The 20,739-nt window shown below is 44.2% G+C and overlaps 1 protein-coding gene across 1 annotated transcript in view; it reads left to right on the forward strand.

Annotated features, from left to right (window-relative positions):
* The first annotated feature begins 2,660 nt into the window (after positions 1-2,660).
* pde4dip (phosphodiesterase 4D interacting protein) overlaps positions 2,661-20,739 on the forward strand; it is a 72,073-nt gene continuing 53,994 nt past the window's right edge. The window contains exons 1-3 of the mRNA XM_068707982.1: positions 2,661-3,104; positions 5,739-5,791; positions 8,499-8,566. Of these exons, the coding sequence (XP_068564083.1) occupies positions 3,079-3,104; positions 5,739-5,791; positions 8,499-8,566 (147 nt within the window). The 5' untranslated portion in view covers positions 2,661-3,078. The remainder of the gene's footprint in view (positions 3,105-5,738; positions 5,792-8,498; positions 8,567-20,739) is intronic.

The following is a 20,739-nucleotide window of genomic DNA, read 5'->3' on the forward strand; positions in this document are numbered from 1 at the left end:
GTCTCCAGATAATTGTGTGACGTTATTGATAAGTATGTGTGTGAAAAGACTTTAATTAAGTGCAGCTTTAACGGATGTAGTCTGAAAGGAGGAGGTTTAGATGATGGATCTTCTGTGAGTGGAGACGCTGTCACAGCTGTCCTGGTGACAGATGCCTAAACAGAGAAGGGGAAAAAAGAGGAAGTTGGAGAGGGAGGACCTTACAGTAAGGGAGGTTGACGTGGGAGGAGCGGAGGAAAGGTGTGATCAGGATAATTACAGACTCCTTCTTCTCCCTCATGTCTCATCGGTATTCTTCTTCTCTTACTGTAACTTCCCCCCTCCTTCACTCAGCCAGGGAGCTGAGAGGACGGCCTCGCCTCAAACCAAAATCACATGCTCGCTCATCTCGGTTAACTTTGTTGTGAAGTCAGTCAGCTCGACCGATTTCTAAATCCAGAACAAACTGAGCCGGTCTCGATGTTTCCCTCCGACCAGGTTCTCAGCTCTCCTGAAAAACAAACACGGAAACTCATCCAAGATAATCCGACCACAAGTTTCCTCATCGAGAATCCAGCTTTAGCGATGAGTAATTCTAGTGAAGTGAGCGTTAACGTGATGTTATAGTGGTAATACAGAGCTAGAGGTATGGGGACAATCAATCTATCGAAGGCTCAAGCAAGGAAGACGAGTCGCCTTGTCTCACGCACTTTGAAAGTGTAACCTGAACCAGGCAAAAGCAAACGAAAAACGAAAAGCATACAACCTCTACTATATCAAGTATGCAGATTCTTTAATCAATAATCAATGTCCACATGAAGTCGAAAGAAGTTAAGATGAAGATGAAACTAGCAAGTTTTTCAAAAAACATAAAATCAAAGTTCTTGTGATCCGCTACCAGTGACCCCCTTTTGGGGGGGGGTATCCTATCTCTCAGGTCTTAAACCGGTGTCTTAGACCGTGAGCTCCACAGGCAGACGGTTGAAAACAACGATAAACATCCCAAGACTCTGACTGTACTGAGCAGTAAATCACAGGTTGAGGAGGGTTATTATCCTGGCTGATTGCATAACGTGTTTGGCTCAGCAGAGGGAAGCCTCTCAGCCCAACCTCAGATGTTCTGTGTCCTCCTCTGCTCGGACCGGCAGGGCCGCAGGCCTGACGCCCCCCCCCCCCCCCGGCACTCCTGATTGAACAGGCTGCACGCGTGGAATGTGAGGCAGGTATGTGAGGATACTGAGAGAGAGAGAGAGAGAGAGAGAGAGAGAGAGAGAGATTCCTTGAATTTTAATACCAGCCAACAGTTACACAAAGCCCTGAATCTGGAATGTATTTTGCAGAAACTTTCCTCCCCTGTGCTGCAGGTGTTCAGGAACATCCAGTTTCAGTCCTTTAAACAGCCAGACTGCATGTCTTGCGCCTCATTCACACGTGCAGATTCTATTCTATTCTATTCTATCGGACAGTTGATATCCGGCACACAATGAAGCGCTTCATTCAAAGTCCTGATGGCTCATTACAGTCCCGTTGGTCTCTGACGAAAAGACACCGCGTTAAAGATAACGGCGCGCCATTTCCATTCAACTGTGCTTTGCGTGACAGTGTTAAGCGTCTGTTAATGAAACTCAACACTTCCTGTAGATGTTTCACAATAAAAGCCCTCCGAAGATTAGAAGGGTTTGTTTAGCTTGAACTGCTGGAGGCGTTTTTAATTTGAAACTGATTCTGAATCAGAATTTGCAGTAACGGCAAAACTCAAAAAAAAGATCAACTCTATAGTTTCTCTGTCAGTTAAAGTCCATAAGTCCATAACTTTACTGCAATAATCTTACAAAAAATGATTTTTGTACACACACACACACACACACACACACACACACACACACACACACACACACACACACACACACACACACACACACACACACACACACACGTAGCTACACACTCCAGCAGGCCACACCCTCCTGTTTGGAAAAGCACTGAGGAGGAATTTCCATGGACGTTGATCCAGACTGTGGGCCCGCCACTGTCTGTCTTTGATCCTGAGCTCCCTCCACCAGCCTCAATGTGCTGCCTGTCTGTCTGAATTAAGTCAATAAGTCAATACAGCTGCTCTGTTTGTCTTCTCAACTGCATTTCTAAGAGAGCGATAATAGACTCTGTTAATGTGGTTTCATAAGAAAGATCTTGTGTGTGTGTGTGTGTGTGTGTGTGTGTGTGTGTGTGTGTGTGTGTGTGTGTGTGTGTGTGTGTGTGTGTGTGTGTGTGTGTGTGTGTGTGTGGCCTGCAGGCAGAAATGTAAAAGCAGGTTGGTGTTTGGATTCATACCCTGTTTTACCTGCTGGAAGCGTGCTCCAACATGTCACACACACACACACACACACACACACACACACCTGCGGGGGAGGAGGAGACGCATAAACACACACACACACACACACACACACACACACACACACACACACACACACACATATATACGGGTGCCCTCCTTGTGCTCCACCCTGCCTTCAAAAACTACCAGAAGCAAGTAGTCAATTGACAGTTTACTGACTGTTTTACCAGCTATGAGGGAAAGACGTTGGTGTGGTTTGTACACATGCTGACACACACACACACACACACCTAGTGAAGCGTCTGTTTTGGAGCATGCTGAAACAGATCAGGCTTTCATGCTGAACCTGGCAGTGAGTGTACCTTTGCTCCCCACTGGTGTTTACCTCCTCTCTCTCTCTCTGCTGCTGCTGCTACCGCTGCTGCTGCCTCTCTGCCACGTCAAATGTCTGCCCGGGTGCTTGGCTCGCTCCTCTGGGAGCCTCGCGGCCAAACAAGCCTGACTGTGGTCACTCTGGTCTGGGTCTGAGGAGTCAGAAACGACTGGCCTGGAAGATTCCTCCAGCACCAAACTCGCGGCTGTGCGTCTCCGCCTGTTACTCGACTGTCTGCTGGAGCTCTGCTCGCCGGTTGGAAGATGAACTGATGAGTTCAGGTCCGTGCAGGCAGTCCGACCGACTCACCTGACGCTTGAGGAGACACTGGGAGAGCGGCTGTTGGAGCAGCTGGAAGTATTTTTTATTTTTTTATTTCAGTTGGAAAATGAGTGGATATCTTTATAGAGGAAGGTAAGGCTCTTTTGCATGATAACAGCGTTTGTGATGAGTCATAGGGGTCGGTTTGGTGAGGGTGATCGGTGAGGTTTTGTGTTTCTCTATGTGAATAGTAAAGCCTCTCATCTGCAGTGCATGCAGATGAGAAGAAAAAAAAAGAAGTCTTCTTTACCTTTGCAATGAAAAGAGGACCTTTGTGCCAGTGTTACATAACGAGGTCTGGATCATGTGGTGGTCCTGGATGATGGGCAGCCATTGGCTGAGCCCGTTTTTAGTCGCTTCAAAGCCAAACGCCCGAATTCTATTCCTTCATTTTCAGACACAGTTGGTCAGTTATGCGTGTTGTCAGAACTTTTCATCAGGTTTTGATATGAGACATATGTGCGTCTTGTTACACACTGTCTCTCTGTGTGATATGCAGTATGTGTGTCATCCAGCTAGAGCTCTTCATTAAAGCTATGTGATGGTTACACTGAGTGAAGTATTCAAAGTCTGGCCTCCTGTACCTTTCCATCACATCTTCTAGACGTCTTGTCATTTGTAAAAAAAAAAAAAAAAAAAAAGTTCAGTTTGGACATTTTTGTTATTTTTGAAAACTTTAGGGTAAAACAGTAAAAACTAAACTGATGTGGGTTTGAGCAAAGCTTGTCAAAACAGCACGACGTTGTACTTGCTGATCCATGCGACTAAAACGATGGACATCCAAATATATCCGGTGTGTATCCTTTGGATGTAAAGCCGCTTCTTACGTTTGATGTCATTGTACAGCATTAAATAGCTAGTGCAGGCAAATATTGACAAAATCAAATATATGACTTCATAGATATTACAATATATGAGCTTTTTACTCCTTTAATTGAGAGTCAACAGTGGAGAGATGACAGGAAACGAGGATAGCGGCGTGAAACAAAGGATCCCTAAAGGGACAGTGCAGGTCAGGGTCGCCATCTTTGTCTGATTTAACCTCCCCCCCCCTCAGTATGGTTTCCTTTTATTTATGGTCTTCGCCTTTTTCTTCTACCACGATCAAAACACCACAACGTCATTAGACACATGTTCAATCTGTACTCGGATCGTAGTGCTGCAACTTGTTTCATTCTATTGTTGCTGGCGTGAAAACGTTTTGGGCCGGTTTCCTCGTTTGTCGTTCCACGATTCTTCCTGGGACCACAGACAACCGACTTGTTCTTTGTGGTGCGTTCAAGTGCACCTTTTTACAGTATAATTAGTTTGAAGTTGGCTTGTTTCCAACTGCTCCCTTATTTTATGGGAAAAAAGCTGAAGGCAGTTGATAGAATCAAGACGCTCCTGATGTTTCAGGAGCTTTGACCGACAATCGCTCAGTATTTCTACATGATTAATAACACATCACTAATCATATTCCTAGTGACCTAAATAGATATGTCACAATAATTAGAGCCCTGAAGAAAATCTATTCACACCACCAATATCATTCTTTAGATGCATCCACTCTCAATGCTGGAACGATTAGACAGAATATATGGGTCATTCTACACAGAATAGAACCAGTAACAAAATGGACTTTAATGGGACATTTAAGGGGAAAATCGGGGGTCCATGTGATCAGTTGACAGGGTGCTGATTTGCGGAGGTCAGGTGACGAGCGACCACACACGAGAGCGCAACACTCACTGTTGTCTACTCGGCCTCTATTGTCACACATTTACTCACAGTTCCTCCAGCTGTCCTTCAGCAAGTGTTCCGGCCAGCATGGAGGTCTAGTAGTAATCAACACACACACACACACACACACACACACACACACACACACACCTAGGTGGTCAAGATGTTGTTAAATGAGTGACTCCGCTCACACTAGGAGCCTTTGATTCCTGTGTTGTTCAGAGGCTTTGAGTCGGGGCTCATTACCTTCTCACCCTGACGTGAAGCTCCTCAGATGCCCGATCTTCAATTCGGTTGATAAAAGAAGCTTTTTTAACGGCTGCTTTGACTTAATCGTGCTCATAGATTATTCATTAGAGGCTCAGAGGACGTGCTAATGGGGAAGAAAATCCTGCCCACGTTCCTCTGATCCTAAAAAGAAATCCTCCTTAAGCCACTCTTAAGAACAGCGTCATTTTTTTTGTTGACTCTTTTAGGTAAAGGAAACACACAAAGCTTCACTTTAGCAGTCAATGAAGTCATTTTATTAGCTGAGCAATTAATGTGACTTTATGAGCAATAAATACTCTCAGAGGGTTTCATCTGTTAATTAATAGAGTGGTGACCAGTCGGTGGAAGGATTTCATGGGTTTCTTCCACTCTCTGGAAGTCTGTTGTTTACTGTTTCTCAGCTGCTGAGCGATGGCTGTGTGACTTCAACCATGCGCTGACTCAGTTTCCACCACCAGTGTGTGAGTGTGCCCGCTGTCTCTTGACATGTCAGCGGGAAGCACGGCTCACCCTGGACTATTTCTGACCCCTCTGTGCTTTTTGAGAATTCGCCTGAAGCAGACAGGACACCAGCAGGTAGGGTGTAGTCTTGGGGGAAAAAGATGGCCGATCACCATAAACACAAAGGTTTCAGTGCAGGGATAAGGAGCTTTGTGTGTGTGTGTGTGTGTGTGTGTGTGTGTGGCTGCTGGTGAAGACGCATGCGGCGGTGCTGATGGTTGTGTCTTGTTTCAGGCACTGTGGTGCAGAGAAGCGGGCCAGGCCGAAGAGCATCGGACCTATGATGGGTGAGTACATATCCCAAATATATTAATACTCTGATACTCCAGGTACTCTGCACCTATTAGGCTTTACTGTTTTTATTTTTCCAGTAGAAACGCCTCATTACAGTTAACCACCACAGTGTTGACTAATTAGCTGTTTGTAGCAGCAACAGTCTGCTGCCACTATGAGTCTATGAATGACAGAGTGTGTCGGTAACAGCCACCACCCCTTTTAATACAGTGTGTGTGTGTGTGTGTGTGTGTGTGTGTGTGTGTGTGTGTGTGTGTGTGTGTGTGTTGTCTTACATCTGGCTACATCTGTTTGTGGGCTAAAGACAGAACCAATAACTGATAACGTAGTTTCATAGTCATTTATATTACTTTCCTTTTAAAAAAAAACAACTGGAAAGTTTTAACGATTGATTTTTAATGAATGGAACTACATTGTGTTTCTACAGTTATCAGCTCTTTTCTGGGAAGTTACTATCAAACTGTGGGATCCGTAAAAGTAAAGACGTTCTGTTTGTCTTCTACAATAACTTCACTTACACTTTTATATATATATATATATATATATATATATATATATATATGATAGTGTGAGCAGATCAGATCAGGCATTTCAATTGTGATGTGGGTCATTTCCATCAGACACATTGCTGACATCTGATTTGTGCTGCCTTTGTTTTGAATTACAGTTATTTGCTTTGTTTCCGGGTTGAAAAGGTGGATTTACCTTGAATACAGGTGAAACAAGCGAGATACAACGCGGGAGGTTTGCCTTAGGGACTTTTTAAAAAAAACCTTTAGATAGAGCCGGGCTAGCTGTTTCCCCCTGCTTCCAGTCTTTATGCTAAGCTAGGCTAATCACATCCTGACTCCAGCTTTGTACATCAATGGAAACGTTGTTGTTTAACCGCCTTTGCATCCTTGGAGTGTGTGTGTGTGTGTGTGGGGGGCGGAGTTTAGTGTGAACAATGTTTGGCTTCCATCCGTGTTACCTGCTCCCAGAGCTTGGTGCTCCATAAACGGAGAGGGTGCGTGGGGGGGGGGGGGGGGCGCTCCAAGGCGCCGCTAACACGGAGGAAGGTGGTGCATTGTTCATTTGCATACACTACCCACAATGCAACGATAACAAAGTTTCCCTTCAACACACCGACATGGGATTGATATCCTCTCGCTCTGGGAAAGAAAGCAAAATGAGCATGTTTGCTCAAATGTCAAACTCTTGATTTAAGGTGAGAGGTGCAGGTGTGGTTTTGCCGGGATAAGGGTTTGGACAAAGCCAACACATCATGTGTTTGAGGGTCCTCACAAGTACAGTAACACAACTTATTTATGTGTGTGCACCAGTGCGTCATTCATATCAGTGTTGTGTAATATATTTCGTACCCCGGCCTTGATCCAGCATACCTTCTACCTTTCATGTTACGGATCAGCTTTTTAATAACATTTAATGGGCCGCAATTTTAAGGAACCGTCAGAAATCTTTGCTCTGCCAAAGCCGTCTTGATTACACCCCTCGGGGTCTGGCACTCCACCACCCCCGACCCCTCTTCCACTGCGCACCAATTGGCCCTGCTTTGAGAAGAATAAAACACAAACTATTGGACAAATCCCTCCTGTGTGGGGCTTTCTGGGAACGCTCCTGGCCTTTTAGAGATGATACGTTTGGCTTTGAGACGCCTTAAGACCTCTGGAAGTGTTTCAGCTGGACGGTATTATACCGCGCGTGTGTGTGTGTGTGTGTGTGTGTGTGTGTGTGTGTGTGTGGGGGACACGGCCCATATATCCAGGTTTAATAGGGTTATAATGAGGCGAGGGTTGATCAGGACGTCTCGGAGATGCTGCTCAGTGTGCCCAGAGGTGTTTACATTTCAGCTCTGCTCTGTTTGACTGATGATCCTCAGCAGCACTGGAACTATTTCAAATGAATTGCCTTCATTTGAAATAGTTCAAAAATAGGTCAGGATTTACGGTGCAGTTTAAAGATGAAATGCATTTACTTGCATGAAACAAACGCAGAACATTTTCTGAAAATGATGCTCATCTTCCATTAAAGAACAATATGTTGACGAAACGGTCTTTACTCAGGATTCACATTTCAGCTTTTTTCCATCGCTTTCAATCGTATTGCGCGGTCTTCATCAGCAGAGGACGTTTAGATTGACCTGTGAAGCTCCCACCCTAAGTTTAAAAAGTGCTCAGCATAATAATAACTTTTACATCTACAGTTCCAGGACAACTAAGCCACTTTCTCCAACTGATGAAGACCATGTGATACGATCAAAAGCTGAGGGGAGATTGCTTCGTCAGCTGCTGAATTAAATGTCAAGCTCAGTATAATTCTGCTGAGTCTGTTGCATCAGGCTTTGCCATTGTCACAGGTCAGAGGTCAGATACAGTCCCTGAAATAGTTGGGAATTCTTAGCACTTTTATTTATTAAACATAACATTTGACTATACTGTGCCCCGCCGAAATTCTGAAACTAACCCTATGCATGTCTTTATCAACGAGGATAACCAATTAAAAAAAAAGAACAATGGAGAGTACTCTATTGTTCTAGTACTGTCTAGGCTCTCAGTAGTATTCATTGGAAAATACAGTGACACAAGAAATAACCGAATAACAAAACCCCACGAGGTTCTTTAAACATCCAGACCATCCAGTACCTTTGTGATAATCAGCTTGAGTTGACCCATTCACGTCCTTCTTTTTCCACCTGTGCAGATTTCTCGTGCGAGGAGACGGATAAAGGCCCACCGGTGCAGATGCACAGCCTCAGAGAGTTCGAACAGGTGAGAACACGTGCTGCGATCCCCTCGCCTGGAGAATCGCATGCTCTGTGCTAAAGTTTGAGAGTTTGCCCGCTTCAAACTGTGATGAGTGATGTTCGCGTAGTGCTGTGTCTCCGGAGGTGTCCGGGCTTGTGTCTTGCTCTGTGTTTTAATATGTAGGTGTGTTCGGGAAGATGATGTGGCAACTGATTGAGCAACTGGAACTGCTGATTGATTCATGCTGCTGCTGTTGTTGGATGTTGGGAATGGATTTCAGTTTTTTTTTTTAAAGGAGCGTTTTTCATCCAGGGAACCCAAGGATCAGCCTTCATGTAGCTGCTGTCACGTTGAAACATGCTTTCATTGGTCCCGACATCAGTCCTGTGGATGAACTCACTACCAAATGTCCAAACATCGTTTTGTCCTCATGCTGTCCCTCCTCCCTCATCGGTGTTATGACAAACTGTGTTCCCCTCTTGATTTGTTGGCCCTCTTACTCACACTTAGCCCTAATAGCCCTAATTGGACCGTCTGAAGCACTCATTTCATTTATGTGTCAACCTTTCAGGAACATGGCTGACACACTCATTCTAGCTGCTGTCACTGACATATTTCTCTGTTTCTGTTACATTGTTACTTTTTTTTTTTTTTTTTGAAGGCCCAGGATTAGTGTTTCCTTTAGTTACTGGATGGCATGTAAGACCTATACGATCAGGTTACAGAAACATGAAGAGACGTCGGTGACTACATCTGTGTTGTGTTATTGGACAGATTTGCCCTGCTGTTCATCAGACTGTTCTAGACTGTTCTAGACTGATTGGACCATTAAGTTGTTTCCTAACAGCTTTGACCTTTTTAAAATACTACAAAAAAGAGGACATTTAAGCATTTTTTTTTTCTGTAGTTCTGAGGTCGACTTAATGTTGACACAAACTTCAACGGAACTAATCTGAAATTGCGGAGCTTACGGCTATTTCCGTATCGCCGTGGATACGACTTGATGCACGTATCCCTGCTCATAGCTGATGCCTCGCACAAAGACAGAATCATTAAAAGGAGATATATATATGAATGATATATAAACCCATATATCCCATGCAGACTTATTCTTAGAAGTTGGAATCAAGCATTCTGTATGAAAAGCCACACAGCTAAATAATGTCTGCTGGCTTTTGAACTGAGAAGATGAGAGGCTTAGTTTTTCCTCTGGTTCTGGTTCTGTGCCAGAGTAATGGATTCTGGGAGCTTTGCCAGGTGCATTATGGGTCTGATATAACTCTGGAGGTGCTTGCTGCGATTACGCTGTTCCCCTTTTAGTTGCAGTACAGAGCCATAGGAGCGGGGAGGAGCCTGGTTGTAGTAGTGCTGAATTACGGGGGAGAGTTTGGTGTTGTACTGGGGGGGGGGGGGGGGGGGGGGGGGGTCAAATGATATGAAATATGAAACTCCAGCAGGATGAGATGCAAACTGTCTGATTGATCCTGTAGTCTGTATTTCTTCACTTAAAGGCCATTTTGACTTTTTAAACAGATGGTAATTTATAGACTCAAGAGGCAACATTTTAAAAGCTTTGCATCGCACCTGACTTTACTTCACTGAAGCGCTTCCTCTGCAAACTTTCGGCTCGGCGGTCAAGCAGCGTGCCTTACATCTACACGTCGGCCAGGGTCCTATAGTTACCGAGATCCAGGGTCCCAAGTTGGGCCGGGTCTCAATAATATTATTTTTTGTATTCCCCCACCTGCATATATTCACCACAACATCGCTGTCACAGATTCATGCAACCGGCAATGAAGAGTTGCAGAAGCGCGCAGCTTCATTTTAAGGAGTGACAAGTCCAACAGTTTAGTGTTTAGATGAAGTGCAAGGCAGAACATAAATACGGGAGATAATTAAGGGCCCTGGCTTTCAGACATACCGTAGTATAATAAGACCTTTGAATCATAACGTTCTGACACGTCAGTCAAAAACAAGTCCAACGCATGAATCAGGACTTGGGCTGTATTTGTTGCATGTGCCTGAGGATGGATGTTCTGAACTGTGTGTGTGTGTGTGTGTGTGTGTGTGTGTGTGTGTGTGTGTGTGTGTGTGTGTGTGTGTGTGTGTGTGTGTGTGTGTGTGTGTGTGTGTGTGTGTGTGTGTGTGTGTATAAGGCCGAAATCAGCAACCATCCTTCTGCAGCATCGAGATGTAACAGAAATCATTTTCAAACTGAAATAAAGATGGCAGAATTGCAGAGGAAAGTGATTTTTACTCCCACGCATGTGAGAAACCTGCTGCTAATTCAAATCGGCACAGCGTGCCTTTATGCAACTGTGCCGGTATCGTACGTGTTCATGCTGAAATGGACTCTTCAACCAGGACCGGATTGACGTTACAATAGTTATTCATTTGTTGAGGCTGTCTGGTTTAAGGTGGTTTGTGTTATTCATTAAAAAAAAAGAATGTGGATGCCAGCTTTATGTGGGTAAAAGCATCTTGAATATGAAGCTTTGTATTGTCAGGATGAAGAGCTTTTCCCCCCCCGCAGCTGTACGAGCAGAGGCAGAAAGACGAACTCTGGGCTGGGTGGTTGGAGGCTGTATTTCTCCTTTTTGAAGTCTTCCTCCGACTATCCCGCTGAGGGATGAAGGGATGAGTCACGCTGCATGCAGACATGCAGACTAGGAGGCGACCTAAACGCCGGCTTCGTATGTAGGGATGAGGGGTAATGGGCTGAGATTGCTGATGTTGTGTGTTGGAAGTACGTGTCGGCGCGCTACATTATAGAAGACTCTGGGAATTGCTACCTAAGCAGATACGTCTCAGTTGGATCTGAACCTTTCTCTTGTGAGAATGTGTGTCACGAAATTACTCCTGAACTCTACAGATAAATCTGATCCAGTGCAACAAAAAAAAAATGGGACTTTTAAAAGCATGATGTTCACGAGAGAACTGGCAAGGAACCATTGAAATGTTTTACGCCGTGCCATTTTCAGGCCAGAGTTCAGAATGTGATTTATCTGATTTCCATCGGCGGCGCTGGATTATTTACAGTTCAGACTCCCAAACTATAACAAACGGAAACAACTGATTTTCAATATTGAGTCGAGACGTAACATTCGGGGATCCTGTCTGAAAGCTTTTCCACATTCTGATGGAGCAGATTAAAGTTTGTTGACCTTCCTTTCCCGCTGTAGTCTTACATTAAGTTTTTCTGACAGCGGTCGCCTATGTTGGTCCTCTCATCTTTAATAGAGCAGTCTGGATTATTGAATCCAGATTATGGCTGTGTGTGTGTGTGTGTGTGTGTGTGTGTGTGTGTGTGTGTGTGTGTGTGTGTGTGTGTGTGTGTGTGTGAGCACGCGTACAGTTTGTCCTCGCTCCACGTTTTGCGTCAGTTTAAAGAATCAATCCTCTCCGGCAGGCTGGTTGGAAGAAACATGAACCTGCCAGAGCGGCATTTGTAACTGTCAAACATCCACGCTCTGCACTCCTGAGGTTTTCAAAAGAGAAAAATCACCCAGTCCAAATGCCCCTTTCTCAAATGGCCTTTATTAGTCCGCGGGAGAAATTGAAAGCACATGGCTGCCTATAAATGTGAATTCAAACCGACCACAGAGACACTTAGATTGATAGAAGAAGGGGGAGGATTGCGTATAATTTTGGCCATTAAAACCTCAGGACAAATTATGGTTGTTAATCTGTTATTCTGCCCTCGGTCTCAGTGTTCACTTCTAAAAAAAAAGAAAAAAAGCCACATTCGCTACGAAAGGTCTGTCAGAGTTGGATTACCATTGCCAGAGTGGCAGTAATGGACCGTATTCGGTGTTGAGGAGCGACCAAAACACGGAGAGAACACTCCATCCTGCAGCTGACAGCGAAGTCAGCTCGTGATTAAAACGGCACATTTCTCTTAATTCCCTTTACCTCCAGAGTCTCTTATCTCCTCCTCGTTTCTCCAGCGCTCCCAGTTTTTTTGTTGTGTGATTCGAAAATAGGTCAGAATGCAGTGTGTGTGTGTGTGTGTGTGTGTGTGTCTGTGTGTGTGTGCGTGTGTGTGTGTGTGTGTTCAACCCTCAAGCTGTTGGCTCTGATTCACTGCTTTATGCAGCTGATATCTACAGCGCTGTACGGCAACACTTGAAACACAGGAGCAGTGACGTCGGATAAACACAGAGACGTCCAGTCACCTGACAATGATGCTGAATATTTATTTCAGTGATGCTCTGTCATTTAGCAAATATTGAAAAGGTCAAGATTTGGGGCTGAAATAAGACCTTTTTCTATGGTAAGGGGAGCTTCCTCGACACGGTTACCGTAATGACCAGTTGGTCAAGAACAATTGTGGTCAAACCCACGTTGATCATGGTTTTAAGCTGGTGCTGAGCAGCGGCCTGCCGTGTTAAAGTCTGATGACTTGTCTTTGTCGGACAGATGCTAAATAGTTGCTCAGCTGATACTAGTGTGTTGTATGCAGTGGCTGGGTTCACCAGTGGGCTCTGTAGCTTTTTGGGACAACTGTGAGCCCTCGGTGGTTGTTGAGGTGTTTCTGCAGACTAAATTGGGGTTTCAAGGTAGTTGTTAAGGTGTCGCTTGGTGGTCGTATGCGCGTTGTTGATAAGCGGGTTCTTACGGCTGTCTGGGCACTTACTCGGGTGCGGTTCTTAGAGCCTGTAAGGCCGATTTCTGGGCTTCAACACAATCAAACAGGGCATTAACGTAGACGTGTAAAAACAGGATGTAGGTGACAAGAAGCTCACAGTAAATCCATACATGGTGTAAAATGTTGGCCAACACTTGTAGAACTTGTTTATTTTAAGAAGAAACCTCCTACGGTATTTAAAAGACTCATCATTGCTGGAAGCTAAAGCCATTGGTGAAGTTATATGTGCACAATTAAAAAACGGTCATTTTAGTAAACTCTGTGATTTAAAAGACAATACTGATGAGCGTGATTATAGTCGGAGAGGAGGAACAAATGGCGGATGGGCGGATGAGGTTGAGGTCAAATGGAGTTCTGGGAAGCCACAGACTTTATAATAGGGCAGCGTTTGATGAGACGTCGCATGAGTTTATATGAGGCCTGTACTGAGGGTGAGAAAGCCAACAACTGGCTCGGGGAGGAGGATAGGAAACAGAACGGAACGGAATAAGAAACCAAATGAGTTTCGGTCTTTGTCTTTCACAAAAGAACCGTGTTTTGAGCAGAGAGGAGGCTTTAGGGGAACAGAACAGGAAATGGATGCTGTGCGGCTTTGTAAGAACAATCATTTTCAGAGTCTTCTCCTTATTTCAGGAAACACTATCCATGCCCACACCGGCTCACCAATATTGAAGTATGATACGCGTTTAAATCCTCTCTGGTTGTCTCGAATCTCCCACTAAGAATAGATATTGATGCCAGGTTGTCCGTCTGAGTCCTAACCCAACTACACTGCAAAACAACGTCAGTTAAATCTGAGTCTTGATTTTTCTTTCAGCTGATAAATGGAACAACAGGTGCTTATATTAGATGTATCTAGTTGTTATACCTGTTATTTCTACCTGTTAGCTATACTAAAATATAGAATGATGACCTTTATAATCAAACATTAAACTTTATCCCTGTTGTTGCACTTGCTTGCCAGCCCAGGCGGGATCCCTTCTGCTACTTCTCTCCCATGATCTAGTTATTTAGGGTGATCTATGTCACGTGACTAACAACCTGCAGGTACTGCTCCGATCGAGGCATGATGGTGGGAAATGTTTGAGGAGTAAAACAAAAGTTTGCAGGAGAAGAGCTGTGCGACTTTACTTTGAAAGGAAGTAAAATGTACGAACGCGCGTCAGTCCTTCCTTCAACAAAGTGATCGGGAAGCAGATTATTTTTGGGGGGCGATGCAGACTGAAGGTTTTTTGCAGTGCATCCGGCGGACGGAGCGATGAGCGTTAATGGACGTGCTGACAGCACAGGAGTCAGATTCCACCGCAGCAGCACTCAGACGGGCTGCAGATCAATACACAGCAGCTCAGCTTTCAGCTCAGCCAACCAGCAGATCTGCTCCTGCTCAGAGTAGCCATCAGACACACACACACACACACATAGAAATGTTCTCAATGGCAAGTTGCGTGGCAATTACTTTTCTAAATCACATTTGCACTAAACATCTTCGCTATGTGCAAAGCAGACACAACCACACAGCCAGCGTCCTCCTGTCGTGCGTCACATGACGGCACCGACGGCACATTGTTGTCACTAAACCAAGCAAAACCAGCAATAACCGGAGAGATACTGTATCAGTGTATTCATATTTCACGTGAGACATGAGCTGTGATTCAATGTGACGTGCCGCATTCTTCGATAAACCTCCGAATACTAAATACTTGTTCATAGTTTTTGTTTTCCCCAGTTCATAGAGGCGCTCAGGAGGTTTCAGGAGGCTGTGTCGTCACGGCGACAGCCAGAGTCACTTTGAGCTTCACAACAGCTCTTCAGAAACCTACGGATGACGTCATGGAAACTACGCCCATATTTAATACAGTATGCCCCCCCCCCCCCCTAACGGGTTAATACGGCCATTTTCTTTAAGTCAAACATTTTTAAACCCAATGTTCACACGGAGCAATTATGGCTGAAAGACCACAATAGTGGATTTGTCACCACAATCATCTTTACTTCCATACGAAAGCCACATAAAGATGTCGTCATGAGCATTCTGCAGCATTCCGCAAAACTCTTTTGCAGGACTGCAGATCTCAGACCGACTGCACACAAGCACCGCACTAGCGGCACCATCTGGAGAGAGACCGAACGACCCGCTCCGGAGGTCCGTCGGTATCGAGCTCGACTCTGTTAATTGATCCCAGGCGCGTGCAATAAATCGGTGCTCCTCTCCGGCGGGTCAGAGAAGACATATTGACTTGATCACGGCGTCGGTCATGGATGATAATTGTTCAGTTAAAGTGTACAGTAATCTGCTCCCTGCGGTAATACAGCCGCTCTGACTGTGAACGGCAGACTCTGGCTGGAAACACCTGACAGACTGTATATCTGTGTTTCATTTCTGACAAACTCGCGTCTTATTCATCACGTATGTGGGTGTGTGACAGACTTCACATGGCAGCAAATCATCTTCTGTTCCTCATACATGATTTGTGTTTCGTCTGATACGCGGACGTGTGCGTGTCCGAGTCCTTTTGATGGTCGACACATTCCAGTATGTCTTCTTTATATTGTTTACGGTACGTTCCACGGCTCTATTATGTGTTTTTCTTTCATTCAGAAGGTATTTATGTATCACGTTTCATCATTTCCCCTTCTCCAGAGCCCACAGATCATGTGGAAGCAGTTACAAACAAAAAGGCAATAGAAGAAGAAGAAAAAAGTGTTTTTATGAATCGGTCTCCTGCTTAGTGGCACACCAAGATCCTGCAATTACCCTCGCAGTGTAGTCTGCGTTTAAAAACCACAGTCTGTAGACACAACATCTGACCGATCAGCAGTAAACACACGGTGACCTCACAAGACTGAAACCACCATTCAAGAGATGAATACACACGATGTCAAACATATGAAAGCATTTCAGATAAAAAAAACCATAATGATTTATGTAGTCAGACTGTTAGACAAGTAATTAATAAGGACTTGGTCTGGTCTAATTGTATGGAAGGTCATAAGTTGATTACTAGTTTAAAAACCACATCAACAAAATATGACAAAACTGGACGTTTTCTTTGAACAAAATAATTATGAATTGGGCATCAAACGTCTGATCTTCTCTAAATATCAATGTAAATCACACAAGTGACATATTATGTCATATCTTTATCAGTGCTTGTGCAAATCTGGGTACTTGCCAACCCACAAACTGTGAAGTAAGAGAACCCAGACAGTTTTTTTGTGGGTTGTCTAGATCAGAACACATGTGATTCAACAAGCCATTGAAACCTCCGTCAGAGTATATCTCCTCCCACAGCTGTGCAAAGGTGCTTCACATTGTCTCGAAAGCCAATCAGAGCAGACTGGGGGTTTTTTTCTGGAGGAGGGCTTAAAGCAACGTCGGATGAATGCAGGTATATTCAGACGGACAGTATGAGAAAAGTAAACGGCGTTTTGAACACTTCAGCATGTAGACATGCTCTTGTAGAAACCCCAAATACAACTATGAGCCTAAAAAACGTTCATGACACGTCCCCTTTAAGGATGGAGGTGCGTTAAGATTTAGTTACAATGGACTCAAACTACGGTGAAATACTTTTATTTCACATTTGAAGCTTTTATCTTTAAATAAGTTGAAGTTCATCATGATATTATTTTCAGGATTCAGAGAAGTTGTGAAAACATTTTTCCATAAATGGAGCAAAATACACTTTTATGTGATCAAAAGTAGTGAAAACAAAAGATGAATTGAGTGGTAGTACTTGATCACACGCTCGTGGAGCTACTGCCTCTTTAAAAAGTCCAACTAATCAGACCCCTGCACAGCACTCACCTCCATGCTTTATATTAATAACTGTATTCAAACAGAAATACTCACAATATATGTTCTTTAAGAAGCTAAAAAGGACCGTCAGCCCCAATAATCCAAACCCCCTCCTTACTGAACACCACTTGGTACAGTCTGGGGTCCCCCCCCTCTACTCATTCCCTTTGGTTTCTACCTCCTGTTTGGCAGCCGGCTCATCCACCTGGAGGGGACAGGTACAGAAGACACGCAGTCAATCACTCAGCAGCTGTTGCTTGTATTTCAGTAAACAGAAATCAAGTTTTTGAACAAAAAGTACTTGTTCAAGCCACGTCATGCTAATGCTAATGTAGGAACTTTGGTTTTGGCAGCAGTCTCACCTGGTTTTCGCTTTGCTTAAGGGTGATTTGATGGATTTTAGCTTCGAAGTTTGAACTTCACAAGACAAAGGAAATGGCTTTGTGTGTTACTTTTATAAAGAAAGAGAAGAGGAGAAGGGATGCTTATCGTTATAATATTTTAATAACGACCAATGTTGCCGTTATTGCTGATATCAATAAGATACAACAACACGTATTTTTCAGCACCTTACTTTGAGAACTGTGCCGTAAAAAAACATTTAGACGGCAGTAAAATGACCTGTAATTTAACGGTGGTAGAATCAGCTTCACACGTTATTCTGAATGTGTTGAGATGAAAGGTAAACATGGAGGAAGTGTTGAGTCTGTATCATCAGGAGCAGATCAGAAAACAGGGACACGTCTGACTCACTGAAACATGATTCAAATACACTGTTTTTATACATTTTGGCTAAATAAAGGCTAATATTAAGTCTTACATCAATTAAGAAAAGAAGCCTATATCCGATCAAACAATCGGAGACAAATTTGAGCAAGCGTTCAACTCCAGATTTTGATACTCGGCGCTACAGACACATGTTGTCCGTGCGGTTTTTGATACCCAGCCTGAGCGCAGATACCGTACATGTGTGTGTCAATAAATTCATCCAAGTGTTCTGTGATGTCCTGTGCTTGTTCCTCCCCCATGCAGAGACAGATTATTTTTTTTACGAGGATCACCATTTAATCAAAATCAAGTTTGTAACACGACATCCAAGCTCGAACCGTCCTGCCAAAGGCCAAGATCCACAACCGTCGATACGCCGCCCAGGAAACGGCGACCAGCTGGACCGATTTCACCGCTATCCTCCAAACTGTGTGTTGAGTTTCTAACAAACACACCTCTTCATCAGGAGAGTAAATCGAATTTAGATTTGTACAAGGTTCCTTTTTGTGTCTTTTTAGTCCCGCTGCTCTGATTGTTAGGTGTGTTTCCCATCAGCAGGCTGGTTGTTGTAGCTTATTACTGATGGACTGACTGATGGTCTCCATTTGTTATTGTTTTATAGAGTCGGTCTGTGGGCTGGTAATGGCCAGATCTGTGTGTAATCAAAGCCATCTCTTCATCTACTCTCTCTCTCTCTCTCTCTCTCTCTCTCAGAGATATTCTGCAGACTCTCGCCCCCCCCCCCCCTTCTTCTTTCCCTCCTTTTGAATCTCTTTCTCTTTTTCTCTGTTGGGATAACTTATAAAAGAATGTGAAAGAGCGACATGTGCGGAGCAGACCTCAGAACAGACAGCCCTCCCCCTCCCCCTCCCCCTCCCCCTCCCCACATACCAGAGAATACTCACCCACTTGCCAGAGAATAGGGAGGAAAAATTTGTTTGAAAAAAAAACAACAAAAAAAAAATCCTAACTTGGAACTGATCTATATGCACCCATGTGTCATCATTTATTTCCAATGCCGTGTTCCTGGAATCAGCGCATTAGAACGGGGTGTTGAAATTGAGAGATTTTTTCTGCTGTGCTTTGGGGACAGGTGCTTTTTTTTTTGGGGTAAAAACCCGCTGACTTATCGGTGATTGAGGAGACTTTAAATGGAATAATTGCAAGCAGAGGGGTTGGAAAGGAAGACCGGGAGCAGCCAGAGAAACTACCGATTTTCATCAGCCGCTCGCTTTTCTGTTTGAAATCTTCTCTCCAGTCTCTTTAACACTCATTCCATTTGTTCTCATATCGTCTGTCACTTTCACTCTAAATAGCGTGTTCTGTGTTCCACCGCTACTCGGCAGCTACTTTCCGTTCGTGACGGTTCTGCAGGTCCCTGGAACATGTTTTCAATCCTGATTGGATTTTGAACAGCCTTGTTTTCCCGTCCAACATGACTCGAGCCCAGATGGCAGCGGCTGTATCCACTAACTAAGTATTGTGTGGATCAAAGCGTAACATACATCATTCCCGCTATCGCTGCAGTCAAACACTCACTAGAACATTAAATGTGGATTAATCCGCGGCTGAAAAATAGTCCCAAAAACATATGCATTATTTCCTCCGTTGATTAAAAAACGACAGCGACCGGCTGTTTTAGGAAAAGAACAGACCATTTATGTCAAATTAAAAGTAGGTATTTGTGAGGTGCTTTTTTAAAAGTCTTCCAGATGAACCAATGGGATTGGAGCCACGGACATTTGGAAAATATAAAGAGATGGAGTTGCACATTGCTGTTGCCCTCTGCTGTTTGGAGGCATGCTTGTAGCGCTCCCGTTGTCTTCCTGACTCCTTATGAATTGACCTCATGATGTTTTCCAGCAGAGTCAAAGGAACGTTGAAATCCACCTCTTTTTCTTCTCTGGAACTGAACCTCCCTGTGAGTCTGTGAAACGGCAGTAACCCTCGTTAGTGGAGTCCTTCTCTCTGCCTGTAACTGCTCGGGCCGCTCTCCGTCCTGTAAAAATATTTTCACTTGCTAGTGAAACATTAGAAATGAACCATCAAACTGCACCAAAGGCCCGCTTGCCCTCGCCCCCGCTGGGTGAGGCTGACAGGAGCTGGACGGCCTAAGTGTCCTGCAAAAAAAAAAAAAAAACCCCACATCTCCCACACAACCTCAGCGCCACACATGTTAACCTTTTTACAGGCCTGATCCTCCCGTTGTATTTCTCCAAAACTAACATTACAAAAACATGTTTCCACACACTGTGAAATGCAGTGTTCCTGCATCATGCTTGATCAAAACCATATGACGTTTACACTGAGTAAAATATTAAAAAGCAAAGCTTTTATCCGCAGAGTGTGATGGCGCACAAAAACCAACTGTTGAGGCAGTGGATAATTCCCGGACGGCTGCAGTTTATTTATACGAGCGCAGACTGACTGTAATTTGCGTGTGAAGGAACATTATATAGCGGAGCTTTAAGTTTGATTGTTTGTGTTTCCCGAGACTTGGTTTCTTTTGTCTCCGTCCACTGTCTTACTGGGAAAGACTATTAGAATTCACCAATCAATATTTGGTTGGTAGGGATACCACCAACCCCCCCCCCCCCCACACACACACACACACACACACAGGAAGAGCGCCAGGCTTTGAAACAAATATTACATAGTGGCCAAAAGATGGAATTACAACTTTCATGTGATACCATGAAGCCAGGCAGCATCCTCCGGTTCGGAAGAGTGAAGACAATGTGAAAGTGCCTTGAACCTGCATTCTCTCTAGTGTCCACCAGGGGGGCGACTCCTCTGGTCGTATAGAAGTCTAGTCTAAAATGACTCTACTTGTCTCTTGATTTATTCCCTCAGCAAACATTGTAAACACGACTTCATGGTCTCAATCTCTAATTTCAAGTCTGTCAATGATGTTCATTTAGAAAATTATGGTCCCATTTATTTTGAGTAAAACAGACCATAAAGCAGAGTATACTTTAGTAC

This window comes from Cebidichthys violaceus, unplaced genomic scaffold (assembly GCF_023349555.1).
Source record: "Cebidichthys violaceus isolate CVI_PGR_0920_01 unplaced genomic scaffold, fCebVio1.0.p SCAF_13, whole genome shotgun sequence".
NCBI classification, from domain to species: domain Eukaryota; kingdom Metazoa; phylum Chordata; class Actinopteri; order Perciformes; family Stichaeidae; genus Cebidichthys; species Cebidichthys violaceus.